Source organism: Primulina tabacum, chromosome 17 (assembly GCF_025594145.1).
Source record: "Primulina tabacum isolate GXHZ01 chromosome 17, ASM2559414v2, whole genome shotgun sequence".
Classification (NCBI taxonomy): domain Eukaryota; kingdom Viridiplantae; phylum Streptophyta; class Magnoliopsida; order Lamiales; family Gesneriaceae; genus Primulina; species Primulina tabacum.
Window position 1 is genome coordinate 26,485,774 of NC_134566.1, and position 14,109 is coordinate 26,499,882.

Here is a 14,109-nt window from a genome sequence, read left to right on the forward strand (position 1 = left end):
TTTCTCTTCCTTCCTCTTCAAATATTTACAATTTTCAACCCTTCCTAAAAAATATTATATGTCAAAAAATAATATTTCTAAATTTAAAATATTTTTTATCCTATAATTTCACATGATCAAATATCTGTAATAATAATTATATTTTTTTATCAACTCGTCAAATTACACACAAAATTGACCAGGTCTAGCGGTCCAATCCGCCATGCTCCGCCACTTATATTAGACGGATTTGGTTGGTAAATTTCCAACCCGCTAAAAATCCGACTGACATGTCCCACTAGCCTGTTTTGATATATGTAAATATAAGATCTGAGCTTCATAATATGTTCTCAATACTATTGGACTATGTACGTTCTTTACATTTTTATGTCAATCCAACTCATATTCCAAATTTTGGATCCAAGAATTAGGTTTGTCTGTATCATGCGGGGAAATGTTTCCAAGTTTTTCTTGAATTGATGTATGTGAAATGATGGATCTCAAATCCATCGATTTCAAATTATCAACTTGTTTAGATGGACGAAATTTGGTTGAATTTCATATCAAGTTACGCAATTTAAATAGTAATTGTGGTGAATTTCAAATACAAACTATCGGTGTTTTTTAATATTCATCCATCAATCTAAGCGTAACCCTAAAACATCGTAGATAAAACCTCAGTTGAAGGTAACTGAAACCTCTGCTATTCGTTTTATTAAATCGTGCTAAAATTTTTTTTTTTTCAAACATCACATAGCATTAGGCCGAATCATAAAATATTTTGGAACCATTTTACAAGAAAACAATCAACTATTTTATCAACCCAAAAACATTATTTGAAAAGAATCACAAAAAACCTTAATAAAGGTAATCTTCAGCTTTAAGCAGCAAGCTGTGAGCTCTGCTTCTCGAATGCCTTTAAGGTAATCTTGGATCTCTCCAAATGTGGATAAACAAACCACTGTTTATAAACAAGATTTATCTCTGGATCTTTTAATCGATTTTCAAGTTCTTCAATTTGAGTTTTGATTAATTTAATTTCTTTTTTAAGATTTTCAAATAATTTGCAGATGGCATGATATAATCAAATGGAGGATCATAAATATAATCGTATGACATAAACTTACATAAATCTTGATGAAATGATGAAACTCGAAACTGAAGTACTGGAGAAAACTTCGGAACTCTTATTATCAGAGAGAGTAGTAGAGAATATTTTTCTATTAAATAATCTATTTAATTAGTAGAGAATATTTTTCTATTAAATAATCTATTTAATAGATCTCTTTTATTTGGTAATGGATGCTTTATCCATTGTAATGCTTTATTAAGCGGTTTATAATTAATAACAAGTCTAGGAGCTCCTCTTTCTATTTCGGCTGTATTTTCTACATAGAAAGCTGGACAACTCCAAGGACTATTACTTGGTCTAATTAATTCTTTTTTAAGGAGACTATCAATTTCTTCTTTGCAATAATTTAAAAGTCTAGGCCCCATTGCAATAGGCCTGGCTTTTGTAGGAATTTCATCCTCAGAAAAATCATCTGTATAAGGAAGACTAACTTGATGTTTTTTCCTATTCCAAAAGACATTAGGAACATCTGCACATATCTCTTTAGATATGGTTTCTGAAATAATTTTTATTGTTTTCTTGGATTTTATCAGAATTTATTTTTTCTTTAATATTTTTAAAAAGAACTTCATCTCTTAATGAAGTAACAAAATTTTCTTTATTAGTCACAATTTTTTTCAAAATATTGATAGATTTTGAAACTGGTATTGTTGTAAATGGAAAAAATAAATCATTTTCTTTGATGTTGGTATATAACCATTTTTCATTAATTTTATTAACGGGAAACAACATTTGGAAAAATGGTGTTCCTAAAATAACAGGAGTAGATATATTTTTAATAAGAATAAAAGTAGTATTTAAACAAACTCCAGAATTACATATTGCCACATCAGACAATTTGTAATTTACTATGAGAGGTTGCTTATTAGCAGCTGTTATGAACTGAGTGGTCTTTTTATAATATTTAGAAGGAACAATTCCTTCACTAATACAATTTATATCAGCTCATGTATCTAATAATGCTTCAATCGTAATTTTAAATTTTTTATTAATAATTAACTGTTACTTTTGAGTACCATTTTTGAGAAATAATCTGATCAATTTTATTGATCCAAATCATTTGATTTATTTCATTATTATTGTCATCTTTGGATAAATTTTCTTCTTCTTCTTCATCAGAAGTAGAATCTTTTTCCCAAATATGATTATTATTAATACTAAGAGTATTTACTCTTTCTTTTAAATATTTGATCTCAGATTTTATCTGATCTATTTCTCCTTTTAATTCGGATATTGTAGGTTCTCTTTCTTTTTGTTTAGCTTTTTCTAATATTTTATTATAAGAATATAATTCATATTCTTGTATAGTATTTTGTACAAGTTTAGTTGGCTTATGATTTGCCATATTTAAATAATGTTCTATAGCTTTTCTTTTTTCTATAGGGTCTTTTATTTGATCTATAAGATCTAAAATGAAAGTTTATTCATTTGATATGACATTTATTTCTAATCCCATAAAATTTATGAGACATGTATCACAATCATAATCTGGTTCACAGATTTTTTCCTCTGATATTTCAGAATTATTATCTGAACTATTGTTAGAATATTCCGAGAATTCATTATCAATAATATTGATATAAAAATCTTTTTGTTTTAGATTTTCTTCTTTATTAAGAAGAATATTTATTAATGATTCTTTTAAATCATTATTTATATTAAGATTATTAATCTTTTTCTTAACATAACACTTAATAGCCTTATGTCCAATTTTTTCACATTTCCAGCATACTGGAACTTTAGTAGAATCATTTTTTATAGGTTTTTTAAATCTTTTCTTTGAATATTTTTTAGTTTTTTCTTTATCTTTTAGATAATGTTTCTTCCTTTTAAAAGTAAATCTTTTTCTTTTCTTATCTCTTTTAGGATATTGTATTGGTTGAAAGCCTATTTGCTCACAAAAGTCACCAATAATATTTCGATTTTCTTCTTTTTGCATATCAAGCTGCCTTTTTAACTTGATATCATTACAAAGAGTTATTCCTTCTGCAGTTATTTCTGCAGATAAATCTCCATAAGTAAGGAATACTCCAATCTATAGAGTTTGTTGGAGATTTAGATTTTAATCTATTTTCAACTCTTTCAGCAAAAAGAACTGGAAGTCCATAAATAAATTTTCCTTTCCAGAAATTTGCATTGCAATCATTTCTAGTTAAAACCTTTGTCATAAACACATCTTTATACCATCTAAATTCAGATTGTGTTGGACATCTCAAATTCATTAATTGTTCTTGAGATCTATCTAATTGAAGTTCATTAGCTCCAATAAAATTAGATAGAATGGTATAAATCAGTGTATTAACTGCATCAGACTCTTCTCGTCCATTAAGATCAATTATAGAAGAGTTAATAATTTTATTTTTTGCTTCTTTTGAGAGATAAAAATCCCACCAACCTTGAAGTTGGCCAGTAAAACCAGTAATAATGGCTTGAGCAATTTGCCTATCATTATTACCTTTTATTTTTGCGGCAGAAGAGTATATTAACATTTGTTTAATAACAGTTTTAATCTGATATTCAGATTTACCATCTATGTTCCATTCAGTAATAGCCTCACCGTTAAACTGAACATAATCTTTCTTTTCTTCAATTTAAAGATCAATAGGTGTTGCCTTTTTATAAAAAGGTTTTACAATTGATACTTTATGCATTTTATTAATCTGCATTTCATCTTCAGAGGAACTTGAAGAATTTTCAAGTTGTTCTCTTTGGTAATAACCGAAATAGAACCCTTTTCTTTTATATTTATTTTTTGTAATCTGTCTATTAGACCTTCCATAAGATTTTCGTCTTTTTTAGAACTTAAAAGAAATTTTTCTTGTTTAAGATTAGGAGGAGGTTTTATCATCAAAGTTTTTGAACTTTCTCCACAAGAAATTTCTTGTTTAGATTTAGATAAAATCTCTTCTATTCTTGTAGTTTGATTTCTTAAAGAATGTAAAGTTAAATTGGTAAAATTATTTTGCTGAATTATATGGTCAAAATTACCATTTCCTAACTCGGATTTTATAGGAGCAGCAAATATTTTTTTGTTGCCCTTTTTAATTTGTAGAGTAGTAAATGGAGGATGAATCTCAAAGGATTCTTCTCCTGTTTCATGAACATATAATTTATATGTTGATTCAAGAGTATTTCTAAAAGACTCATCTTTAAAATTTGGAAATATTTTATTTATAGCTGGAAAATATAATTTTTCCATCCATTTTAAGAAATCCAAATTTAATTTAGTTTCTACAACCCATTCTGTATATCTTGAAAAATATAGATTTTGTTGTTTTGAATTTAAACAACTTAAAAACCATTTTTTCTTATTTAGATTTTTAATCTTTTCTCAACTTTTTTGAATAGAATTGTTATTATTAATAACCATAACATTATAACTCATATCAGAAAAAGTAGGAGAATCTGATTTTCTATTATTAACAGAATAACTTCTTTGAAAACGAGAAGTGCTAGATTCAGGAAGATCAACCTTATATTCTGGTTGAGATATATTATCCTTAGTCTTTTGAAGACCAGATATACTGATTTTTTCAAAATCAGATATAGAAGAAGTAGAATTTCACTTTCTTCTGGGAGTTTAATTCTTAAATGTCTTTGGGATGAGAATTTTATTTCAACATCACCATCTACATATTGAACTATACTTTCTAGTTTTTCAGATTCTTCCTTAATAGTAGGAGCAATATTCTCCATCTTCCAGATTTCTGATAAAGTGACTTGATTCCAATTTATTGTTTTGGGAATCATAATATTACTTTTATTAATATCAGTAATAAAGAGAGTAGTTTCACCTCTTTTAGAACTAATTTGATTAGTATTAATTCTAAAATTAGAGATTGTAGAATTCATAACTTTATAACAAATTCTATATAATAAAACAACATTTTCTGTACCATCTATCATATCGAAGCCTTCAGTTTTTATATTTAATGTGAGGGCTTTCATGATATTTGGATCAGAAAGAGAGATCGGAAAATTAGATAAACAACTAAAATGTATAGGTTCTTCATATAATGAAGACTCTACAATTCCTAATAAGGAATCTTCAAATTTATTATGCCTTTGATCCCGTACTAGGATTAAAGCCGAAGTATTTAAACCTAATCTGGTGAGTGGTTTTAAGCCTACTTGAATCATACCCAGATGCATAAATCTATAAGATTTCATATGAATATTTATAAGATTTTGAGATAACAGACTAAAAGAATCATAACCTTTTTTTAGAGGAATAGCTTCTTCAATAGTTTTTATAATATAGTCAGATTTAAAATTAAATCCTTTAGATCTATATATCTTCGTATTAGAAGATACTGGTAATTTCCAGTATTGAATATTTTTCTCGAAATTTTCGGAAATAATTAATTTTTTATTTTTAATATTACTACTTGAAGATTTATTCTTGTTAAAAGATCGTATTATTTTATCCATTCAGGAATAGATACGGTCAAGGATTTATCTCTACCTTACTCTTTGGCTTTACAGGATTTATGGAACCCGACTTGTAGAGCTACTGCCTTCTTTAATAAGATAAAAGAATATGATATTTTACAAGAATAAAAAAACTTTATTGAAGATTTTCTTCAGATAAAATGGCTCTGATACCACTTTTTATTATCATTTTAGAAAATGCATAATCGCGATTGCGATCTATATGTTGAATTTCAACTGATCCAGTTTCTACTAAAATTGTTTCAAAGTAGTCTCTGGTTTTTCTGCCCAATATGAGTTGTAAATCTTTAATTAAATAGCTTTGAGCTATATGGATATGTGATAGACCTTTAAGGTCTTTATCAACAGGACAACAGTTAAGGCATCCTGAAATTAAATAGGGATATTTTAATTCTTCTTTTGATCCCTTTAAGGCAAATATGTCATTATTATAATAATGTATTTCATATGCAGTAGGATCTTCTGCGAATTCTTTAATTGGATCAAATTTTTCTTCTTCTGTGGTAGCCATATTAGGCTGAGGAATAGTGACACCTCTTTTAAAAGGTGGTTTATTCATCGGCTTCTTCCCGGTAGCTGCTCTTTTTAAGACTGTCTTCCAAGACTGATCCCTGCAAGAATTCTCTAGTTAGAAAGTCTGGTAAAGAATTAGATTTTTCAGATATATGTTCAATGTCAAAATCAAAACAAGCTAATATGGCTTGCCATCTAGCAAATATTTGTTTAGATGCTATAACTTTAACATCTTTTAAAAGAATATCTTTGGCAGATTTGCAATCAACTCTTAATAAAATTTCTTATTTAAGAGACCACTTTCGAATTTCGTAATACATTTAACAATTGAAAGAATTTCTTTCTTTATTGTAGAATAATTTTTCTGTGTATTATTCCAGGTTCCAGAGGTATATCTGACAAGAATTTCTTTAGATGTATTATCTATTTTTTGTTTAAGTATTACTCCATATCCAATATCAGATGCGTCTGTTTCAACTATTTTAAATGCTTCAGGATTAGCAATAGATAAACAAGGGAGTTCTTTAACTCTTTCTTTTATTTTTTGTATTGCCAAAGTATGACTATTAGTCCATGGTTGAGGATTTTTCTTTAACCTTTGAAATAATAATTTACAATCTTGTGCGAGATCTTTATAAAAATCTCCTATATAATTAAGACTTCCAAGAAATCTCTGTAGTTGATTTACATCAGTGATTTTATCTGGAAATTTATCAGCAAAAACAATTGCTCTTTCAATAAGAATCATTATTCCATTTTCTATATAATGTCCTAAAATTTTTATCTTAGTTTGGAAAAGTTTTACTTTTTTCTGATTTACTGCCTAATCCAGCTTTTTTAGTGACTTGAATAAAAATATTAAGATGTTTAAAATGCTGATCAATATTATCAGAATAAATAAGAACATCATCTATGTAAACTATGATATAATCAATATAGGAATTATAAATTTTATTCATTATATTTTGAAATTCAATTGGAACATTTTTTAATCCAAATGGCATTACATTCCATTCATAATGTCCAAATGGTACAGTAAAAGCTGTTTTGTATTTATGAAAAATACTTGTACTTAAAATATCGTTTTTCATGAAGATGCATAACCTTCAAACATAACCATTTTCGTAAACATTTTCATGATGCATAAACTTTAAAAACATTTTCGTGATCCTTTTTCATAAACATATTCATATTAACATATTCATATTCGTATTCATATTCATATTCGTATCAACATATTCATATTCATGTTCGTGTTTGTTGAATTCAGATCGTGATTGTGACTCGTATTCTTGATTGTATTGGGCGATGAATCCATCTAGAGAAAACCAAAGTACTGGGCGGCGGGAGACACCAGCAACACTCTCACCGGTCATCTGGGCCCTGGCCAACGTATTAACATATTCGTATTCGTATTCGTATCGATGGAAACACAATCGTCGGGCTCCCACTGGGACCATAACCCTCACGATATCTCCAACATGTAGTAGTCACAATCTCTTCATATCCTTCAACATGTCGTATTCCCATCACTTAATAAAAATATGCATATAATATCATTTTATTTTGAAACCAAGCATGCAACATATCTTTTAAATGTCCAATTTAAATCATAAAAATCCATAAACATTTAAAAATCATAATTTAATATATTAAAATCATAAATATCCATAAACATTTTAAAATAAATTTAACAGATTAAAAATTCGTAAACATTTAAAATAAACGTTTTAACGTATAAAAATCATAAAAAGCCATAAACGTTTCAAAATAAACATTTTAACATCATAAACGTTAAAATAAATATTTAAATCATAAACATTTAAAATAAACATTTTATCATATTACATCATAAAACATCTAAACATATTAACATCTTAAAAATCCATAAACATTTAAAATTTACATATTAAAATTCCATAAACATCGATAACGATTGAAAATAATCATATTATCACATAAAACAGAATTCAGGACACTGACATGACGTTTACTAATTTCTAGGTGTAAAAAGATCGTTTTACCCCTGGACGTATAATTTCTCTTTTTTGATATTTTCTTAATTTCATTGACTCTAACATGTCCCAAATCATTATTTAATGCTACATAAATTTTATCATATTTTTATTTAGCTTAATTCGATGACTTTTAAATTAATCTTTAAATGTGACGTATTAATGCGTTTAATCCCGAATTAAATCAAACCTTAATATAAAATTCCCAAATTGAAAACTTAAACGTCTAATAATTATTTAAGCTTAAACCTAATTTTCCATAATTTTATAAAGCTTAAAATTAGGCTTTTCAATTAACTCGTTAATTAGCGTTTCGTGCGGCGATTAAATCCCGAATAAATCCAAAACTCATTATTTTGATCCCAAATTTTAAACATAACATTTTTATGATTTATTCTACCCTTCCAAGTCATGAGCCACACCCGTGGACCCATGGCTCATTTTTTCCTTCTTTAATTTTCGTTTTTGACACTTAATCAAACCACCCGAGCCAACTCCTAATTTACTCGAGGCACGCCCGAGCCACCTTGAGCCAAAACCTAACCAACTCATCTATGAACCCTACTGACCAGCCCAAAGCTCAAGAACCAGCCCCTGGCCCGCGTTAAAGCTCCTGCAACCTGGACCTGTTACATGCGTGTGTGCAGGTGGAGTGTTTTTTAACAAAAGAACTCCTAATCAATCTAGGACTCCTTCCAGCCCTTAACCACTTGACCCCTCATGACCCTAACCTTCCCTGCACCAACTCATGACCAGACCCTCTAGGCAGCTTATTTGGTGTGTTTCAAGGACCCTAAACTTGTATAAAACATGACCCTAACACATCCTAATCATGGCAGCCTCTTAGATACATGTTTTTCATGATTTTTGGATCAAAACTCATGCTTTAAAAATCACCCTAGATGTATGTACGAAAATATGTCAAGGTGTTCTTGTTTTTCATGTAATTTCAAACATAAATATATAATATGGTGTAATGATGAGTAAAAGAAGAATATGGCGTGCCTTTGCGTTTTTAACGCACTGAAAACGTTGACAATTGAAGAACGGCGACGACGAGACGATGACTTGATTTTTCCCTCGAATTTGAAAGTTTCCTCTTGAATAATATTGTGAGTGCCATGTGATTTTGCAAGGGAAGAGTTTGAAGATTCATGGGGTGTGAGGCGTGTATTTGTGTGGTGAATTGCGAGATTTTGCACTTTATATATTAATTAACACACTAACAAAAGCCTTGGCCTATTAAATAGTTAATTAGATCCATTAAGCCCATTAGTATTTAATTAAAATATTAAAAATAATTTTGTTTAAATAAATTTGAGAATTTATTAGCCGGTTTGCCAAAACGTTCGTATTTTTGTTGAAAATTCAACACCGATAAAAATTACGTCCCAGCGTATAAAATCACCTCAAAACCCTTATTTTCAAAAATAATAAAAAGCATCACCCTTAATTTAAATAATTTAAAACAATTAACCAATAAAAACATTTTCTAATTTTTTTCAGCCTTCGGTCTCCGTTCGTCGATCGCAACTTGAATAACCTTTAAAAATACATTTTAATGCAACCATGTAGAAAAATATATTTTAAACATGTCAATATGCACAACATAATTAATTAATACAATTAAAACAATTAATTAAAATACAATACAATTTAATAATTGCATGCATGCGGTTTACATGGACCTTTAAATTTTCGAGGCGTTACAGTAACTCATCTAAATTAAATTAAAATTCAGAATATAGCTCAATAATTGGACTTCTGCATGCCAAATGGTCCCATTCAACATTACAATCTCCTAATATCTAATTCTCCAACTCACTCGAGCGTAATAAATTTAGAGTAGGTCTCTTGTGAGACGGTCTCACGAATCTTTATTTGTGAGATGGTTCAATCCTAAAGATATTCATAATAAAAAGTAATACTCTTAGCATAAAAAAATAATTTTTTTCATGGATGATCCAAATAAGATATATGTCTCACAAAATATGACACGTGAGACCGTTTTATACAAGTTTTTGTCATAAATTTAATGTTCTATAGTTTTTCAGATAAGATTGAAATCGAGGCACTAAATTTCAATCTGACCGCGGTTAATATCAAACCTTTTGAACTTGGTTGCTCGTATAATTTTGACAATAAAAACAAATGAATAAAATTATATAATCGAATATCCCAATACATGTTCAAGAAAATTCGTAACGTAATAACAAAAAATTTTGAAATAAATATATTTTTATATATACATGCAATGCGTGTGCTCGAATAGCTCGTTGGACTTTGAGTACCAATATATATGGGTATAAATATAAATAACAAAATTTATAGTATGATACAAAATTTATAGTACGATATATTATAGAAAATTTATAAATGCATGTTCATGGCCCAGTAGAAATTTTGAGTCTGGGCCAAGTCCAGACATTAAAATCTGGCGGCCCAAAATGGAGCCATCAAAGTGAATTCAATCGACTCAGTTTCGCCGGAGGAAAATGGGAGCAGCGGACACAGCCGAGCAGCTGCCGCCGCCAGAAACGACCTCCGACGCCATCGACGCTTTGCTCGAGGTGCTCCTTTCCACCTCTACATATCTATATCCACTGTTTTTTTTGTTCAGCTTAACGAGTAAAGTTCGCGTCAAAACGTTGAGTTTCTGATTGATTGATTGATTGATTGATTGATCATTAGTTATTTATGGTTCGCATTTTTTCTGTGATTAAGTGTCCTTGTGTGAAATGGATCACTCAATGCTAGAATTTTCAATACCGGAAAGAACCTATATTTCTGTACTGTATTTTTTTTTCCAGATTGTGAAGGGTGCTTTAATTAAGAGTAGAAACCTCTTAAAAACTTGAAAGGTGTATTAGATTCTGTGGCAAACCTTTATTGATTTTATTTATTTATTAATTTTCCCGTTGATTGTTACTAGAATCTGTGGCATAAATATTATTGGGTTTATTGGCTTGCCACATATAGTGTTTCTAGTATTCTATAGGATTTTGTAAAAATTAGCAATCAAATAGATGCTTAAATTAAGCTCGGCAAATGACATCTTAGGATGGTGAGGTTTTGTAAGCTATATTTCATTGTTTACTCAATTGTTTCCCAAAAATCTTAAAATACTGCATTTGTGATTGGATCTCGATTTCCAAGTATTCACGCCATTTGCATGTTTAATGTTTTATTGTTCAAAGTTTGTTCTGAACAAACTAGCTTATATGCATATTTTCGCAGGCTGCTAGATATGATGATATCGATGATCTCATAAGCATAGCATCCCAGGGTGTTTCTTTAAATTCTAAGGATTCGGAAGGCCGCACAGGTTATAATTTAGTATGCATTTTCATGTGTGTTTATGATTTTTGAATTATACACCGAATTGTAAATTACTAAAATCTTTCCATAGCTGAGGTATTGGTTTCACACTAAATACTAATGTTTTTCCAAATTTATTTTTTGTCACAAAATTCTCTTTGACACGGTCTTCATCATATTACCCTTCAATTTTTTTACGTGTCAGCTTTTTGGTTGCAAAAAAATTTCTGTTGCTTTGTTTTCTGCAACTTCCTTATTCTGCCTCCTGTTGGAATGTTCAGCATTGCATATGGCTTCAGCAAATGGGCATATAAACATTGTAGAGTATCTTATTCACAATGGAGTGGTGAGAGAGCCTTGACCTTGTTTTAATACTATTGATTACTCATCTCAACAGGCTTGATTGTTTGTTCTTCTGTTTTGCTGCTCTTACTTTCTATGGTGGGATATTCCTTGTCATCATGTATGGTTAGGATTTGCTGTTTGCTCTTTGGATTAGGAGAAGTAAATTTGTGGTGAAATAACTAAAGGAACTGACGCAACTCTATGTCTAACCTGTATTTGGATATTTTTAGGTGATTCAATTAATTGTAGTGCACCTGGCAGTTTTGGTCTCGAATTGTGGATCATGTTAGGGCGGTCGATGGATCGATGATGAAAATTGAGGATCGTTTTAGAAGAGAACCTCACGATCTTTTAGCACTAGGCTTTTAAGAAAATTTATGCTTGACTATTTATTTCCATGCAATGACTTATAAATACATAGAATTCTTCTCCCTATCGACTAAGTAAAAAGATCAAGAATTCGAACATAAATAAAAAATCACTTCTATGATCCTATTATTCAAATATTTCTGAATAACAGATGATAGCAGGATAATTCATTGGGCTTGAACTTTTCATCTTGTTGTAGTATATTATTATATATAAGGCCGATGACACTGGCACACCGCAAGATCAGCCGGTGACATTGGTACACCGCAAGCTCAGCCGGTCTACATCTAAAACAAATTGAAATCTAAAAACTTCAATAATCATAACAATATTAATCCAAAATAGTCTACATTACTTTAATAGAAGTCATGGAAGACAAGAACCGCTTGATGTTACTTGATTATCTCAACTTAGATAATTGAAGGCGGTGTAGAAACCTGCCAAAAAAATAGCAGCATTTGGCTACAAACTGAGTTCAAAATTTGAATCATTTACTCACCTTCGCGATTAGAATTCAAGAAACACAAGCATCGATTTTCTAGAACCACCCCCCCACAAACTGAATTCAAAATTTTGAATCTGGCTACTAACTGAATTCAAAATTTTGAATCTAAAATTAATATTAAAGCAGACATTTACTCACCTTCGCGATTAGAATTCAAGAAACACAAGCATCGATTTTCTACGACCCCGAAATTCAGTGATATTCAATGACAAATGTGTTTAGAGGCTGTCCACCAAACAGATGATTTGGTTCTCTGGCCAATTTAGTGACCACTTAAACTCTTGATGGGTGCTTCCCCGAAATTGATTATTCCCAATAAGTGAGGATGATGTGGGATGGTGAAGAGAAAATGTTTGTGGTTGGATACAATAATATATGAGTACAGAATGGTCTATGGAAGAGTTTTATGTGAGGAAGATTAGGGTTGGGTACCTTTTGAATGTTTACAACCTTCATTGTTGTTCAATCCAGTAATTATCTTTAGATTAATAATTTGAAGCTTTGAACCACAAATCTAATCAGTGATCATTTTTAAAGAGATTCATGGGTTTTACAATAATGGAGGCGTTGAAAATCTGAAGTAGAGAAACTTGAAGTGAAAATATTGTATGCTTTGGGCAATTTTGGGATGAAAATGACACGTATATTATAAGTACGTGCATATGTTTTTCCTTTTCTCCACCCGCATTATGTATTGATTCTGGCTGTGACAAATAAAAAGAAAAATGAGTTGCCTTTTGTTTGAAATCCAGGATATTAACGCTTGTAACATGGAGAAAAACACCCCTCTTCATTGGGCTTGTCTCAATGGCTGCATTGAGGTAATATATGCAGTACATTATACATTTCATGCCGGCGATGACATTGAAAATTGTGTTGAGAGGAGGGTGTACTTGGTGTAATTTGAAGCGGGAATCACATTTATCCATTTGGTCTCTCTGTTTCAAATCACTTGCTTTCATGTCTCAAGCCCGTAATCTGTCCTTGTAGGTTGTCAAACATTTGATTCTAGCGGGAGCCGATATCTCATTTCTGAACAAGTAAGTGATCTCCTAGGTGCTTCTTGTGTTTTCGTTTCTTATAATGATAGGATAGTTTGCATGTTTCTGAAATCTGTTATGCGTTGGACTATAATCAGCCACGAGAGAACTCCCATGGATGAGGCAGTCGGTAGGGGGAAGATGGATGTTATAGATGCCATGAATGAAGCGGTGGCTCAGGTTGAACTTACAGGAACCAGAGTTTCATAATTTAGAGTTTTGTCTGATGGATCTAAAGGATAAATAATGTATTGCATTCGACCAGGTAAAATGATTCTATAGTTGTAATTATGTTTTCGATACCAGTATACTTGTTGGTTTAATTTTAGTGTAGGTCAATTTCGAGACGAATTGAGGTGATTCATAAAATACTATTTTTGTATGGGTCGGGATGATAGAATATATGTCCCATAAAATTGATCATTAACATCATACATGTTT

At 30.2% G+C, this 14,109-nt stretch overlaps 1 protein-coding gene and 1 long non-coding RNA gene across 2 annotated transcripts; one reads left to right on the forward strand and one right to left on the reverse strand.

Annotated features, from left to right (window-relative positions):
- The first annotated feature begins 10,470 nt into the window (after positions 1 to 10,470).
- On the forward strand, positions 10,471 to 14,050 carry LOC142531843 (uncharacterized). Its single transcript, XM_075638112.1, has 6 exons — positions 10,471 to 10,661; positions 11,329 to 11,416; positions 11,691 to 11,755; positions 13,381 to 13,449; positions 13,619 to 13,668; positions 13,767 to 14,050. Exons 1-6 carry the CDS (start codon positions 10,587 to 10,589, stop codon positions 13,876 to 13,878), a joined length of 459 nt encoding a protein of 152 aa, XP_075494227.1. The 5' UTR covers positions 10,471 to 10,586; the 3' UTR covers positions 13,879 to 14,050.
- Positions 11,855 to 13,374, reverse strand: LOC142531844 (uncharacterized). Its single transcript, XR_012816387.1, has 2 exons — positions 12,715 to 13,374; positions 11,855 to 12,592 (listed from the first exon to the last, which is right to left on the reverse strand). It is a non-coding gene; the product is annotated as an uncharacterized LOC142531844 (long non-coding RNA).
- Positions 14,051 to 14,109: the final 59 nt, after the last annotated feature.